The sequence below is a fragment of the Galeopterus variegatus genome, unplaced genomic scaffold (genome assembly GCF_000696425.1).
Source record: "Galeopterus variegatus unplaced genomic scaffold, G_variegatus-3.0.2 Scaffold7855, whole genome shotgun sequence".
Taxonomy (NCBI): Eukaryota; Metazoa; Chordata; class Mammalia; order Dermoptera; family Cynocephalidae; genus Galeopterus; species Galeopterus variegatus.
In genome coordinates, this window is record NW_007733966.1 from 11422 (window position 1) to 14824 (window position 3403).

The window sequence follows — 3403 nt, forward strand, 5'->3', positions numbered from 1 at the left end:
TGATGGGCAGCAGGGAGTGTTTAGGGCCACATCTGGATGCACTGGCAGCTCTCTGTAGACCAGGGTTAGAGAAACTTTACATGGAGTTCATTAATGCGTATAGATAACTGCTAACTTCTGGAAAAGGAGACCAATAAGGAGAAACCTTTTGTGCCTGATTTTGTAATAAATTTGAAGCTAAGCTAGGGAGTCAGTATGTCTCTTATTTCAAACTCTTAATGGCTTGGGTTGGAATGGAAAGTTCAGACACAGACATCAGTGATAGAGAGTATTTTATTCCATCATCAATTTTGCAACATGACATCAACCTAAAGTTCTAACAGCAGATTCATTAAACAATTCTCAGCACATCCAGCACATCTCTCCCACAGAGACTGTGATGTTTCCGCAGGGACATTTAGAATAATGCCCAGCCCACAAGAAATGTTCATGAATGTCAGTTATTGCTATGTCTGTCATCATCATGATTTTTAGATTCTGACTGTTCTTTACTGCCACTGTGGATTTTGTCATCTCTGAAGACACCACTCATGTTCTAGCTCATCTACATATTTCTCTATATAACACTTCTACAGAGATAACCGTGTGTTGGTTTTTTATTTGTATGTTTTTGATATTGTTCACAAAACTGAGAAACCCATACTGATTTAGAGGATATCTAGCATTTTATGGAAAAGTATAATAAAATAGAACTTGGGAGACATAACTTGCTCAAAAATGCCTGGAGATGTGTGTAGGAAAAACAGGCTCAGTTTCTCCTACTATATTCTCACAACACAGAAGGCTCTGTGATCCCAGATGTGTGGGTTGTTTTCCACACACAAACCAAGCAGTTCTGCAGGGGACACCAGCCGGTTGTCCTCTAATGCAATTCAAGTCTGACAGTATCTACTTGGAGATAGCATGAGGTCCCACAGGTTGAGGGCTCAGTCCCACAAGAGTGCTCTCATGTGGGATGCCAGTTACAAGCACAAATTGTGGCATGTGCTTCTCACATGCTTTCTCATGACCTGCTATAAATTGTAGATTCCTATGACCCCCTCCTTGGCTTTGATTAATCCGATAGAACAACTCACAGAACTCAGGGAAACATTACATGTTAGCTACACGTTAGCTGCCTATAAATGCCCTGTCAGTTTGCATATTTATGGAGGCTTCATTACATAGGCATGATTGTTTGCATGATTCACCATTGACGATTATCTCCCATCCTTCCAGGATGGGAGGGTGGCTGAAAGTCCCAACCCTCTAATTCTGCCTCAGTCTTCCCAGTGACCAGACCCCCATCGTGAACATATCTGGTGGCCTCCAGCCACCAGTTATCTCATTACCATGAAAGCAGATACCACACTAGAGATTCCAAGTGAGTTATATTTCAGCAAAGAGGGACAAAGACCAAATGACATATTTCAGAATATCACAACCTGCATCTGTTGGCAGGCTCACTTCAATTGAATTTATGTTTGCTGCTGTCTTCTCATTTTATGTGAAGACTAGAGCTCTCCCTGTAGCCCCTTGATGAAATGTGTTTTTTATTTTAGGGACGGTTGACATTCAGGGATGTGACCATAGAATTCTCTCAGGAGGAGTGGAAATGCCTGGACTCTGCTCAGAGGGCTTTGTACAGGGACGTGATGTTGGAGAACTACAGGAACCTGGTTTCCCTGGGTGAGGATAACTTCCAGAAGTTGGGGTTCACCCTTATGTGTCTTTACATTTTCCACGTGAGTCTCTTGTGAGTCCCTGTGTTGCTTTAAAGAAATTGAAGCCCAATTGACTCAGATATGAAAGCTTCATAATGTAGGATCTGGACTTTAATTGTCCCTTTTCTTGAGATGTTCTGCCCCCTTTATGATACATCATTGGGTGGTTCAGATCTTTTGTGTGCATAAAAATTTATGGCAGACTTTTGAAATATCCAATTACCTTTTTTCTGCTTCTGTATTTTGATTCAGTGGTTCTTGCAGCAGAGGTAGATATGTCCATATTACCGTGTTACCTAAGCATTCTGAAGGACAGAATCAGTGGATGAATTTCTGAAATATGTTTTGAGATTTATTTGTAATATCCTCTCTTCTCAAGTAAACATAGGACTGAGGTTCAGGAAAAGTTTCAGCACTTTATACTTCTTTCTTTCTTTTCAAGTAGGAATCTCTCATTTTGACCTAAGCGTTATCTCCATGTTGGAGCAAGGGAAGGACCCCCGGGCTGTGGAGAGCCATGACAAAGTAGGAAGAAATCCAAATTGGCAGGAATGGATCAAAGGGGTGAACACAGGTAAGAGCTCAGATTGGCAGAGAGGAAGCCACACCATGAAATGGTGTTTGGGAAACTCTGCAAGTGGGAGAGAGGTGTGTAGGAAAACAAATTTATTTCCTGTGAGCTCTGAATGGAAATTTTTCTTTTCCCTCTGGACTTCAGACATGTAAAGCTTATTCTCTCACTGCATTGGTGCTGCAGCTCAGAGGCAAATGTAAAGTCTTTCTCGTGTGGACGACACTCTGTTATATGGTTTCTGTGAACTCTTTGGTCTCTTCACTCTGAATGGCAGGGGATGGGCCTTTTCAAAAAGGGCTTTTTGCCCCTTGGTCTCTCCTGTATTTGATTTCATCTGATACTTGGTTCTCACTCCTGTAGATCATAGCTGAATCCTCCAGAGTTCTTACGTCTGGACCTGTTTAGGTTCCACCCACTTCATGTGCTCAGAAGACCTAGTCAGGAGATGGGAAACACTGGCTACTCTTTCTTTGCATCTGGGGCCCCGGAAATCTCATGGAGCTGTGTCAAGCCCTCTCTGCCTGTTCGGGTGTCTGTTTCTTTTGTTAAGTTTTTGTCACACTGTAAAGCACTAGGCAGCAAGGTGACATGGTCCTTGCTGTCTGGAAATTGTGCCAGCAAAAGCTGGCTGCCCATCTGCTTGTCTCTTCCTCCTCCCTCTTCTTGAGATCTGGACTTTGAATGAACCCAGGATGCTGAGAACTTTGTAAAGGACGAATTTATGCTTCTACTTTGCTGATAAGTATTTAGCCCTGAACCTTCAAAGTGCCATGGCAACAGAAAGTGTTCTGTAAACAGCTCCGTACCAGACATAACTGGCTTAATCAGTATAATATGTTATTTTACTGGCTTATAAAAAGAACCTGAAATAGACTAAGGGTTTTGTTTTTCTGAGGCCAGCAGCTTGGAAAAAACCTCCTGATCCCATAAACGTGTTTACTCATTAATTCCCTACGGTCACCCCTTGGGTACCTGTCGTCTACATCACACTGCACAGGTGTGTGAAGGTGGAGTGGTTTGATTCTTCTGAGATTGTTAACTCAGCAGAACTGTAAAGACATTCAACAGAAATGTCATCTTGTTTGTCCCCAGTTTTACACGGGGAACATCTCTGTCTTTCTGTCTC

At 42.4% G+C, this 3403-nt stretch overlaps 1 protein-coding gene across 1 annotated transcript in view; it reads left to right on the forward strand.

The window, feature by feature from the left end:
* LOC103607926 (zinc finger protein 160-like) overlaps positions 1-3403 on the forward strand; it is an 11278-nt gene that overhangs the window by 908 nt on the left and 6967 nt on the right. The window contains 2 exon segments of the mRNA XM_008592384.1: positions 1542-1668; positions 2149-2277. Of these exon segments, the coding sequence (XP_008590606.1) occupies positions 1542-1668; positions 2149-2277 (256 nt within the window).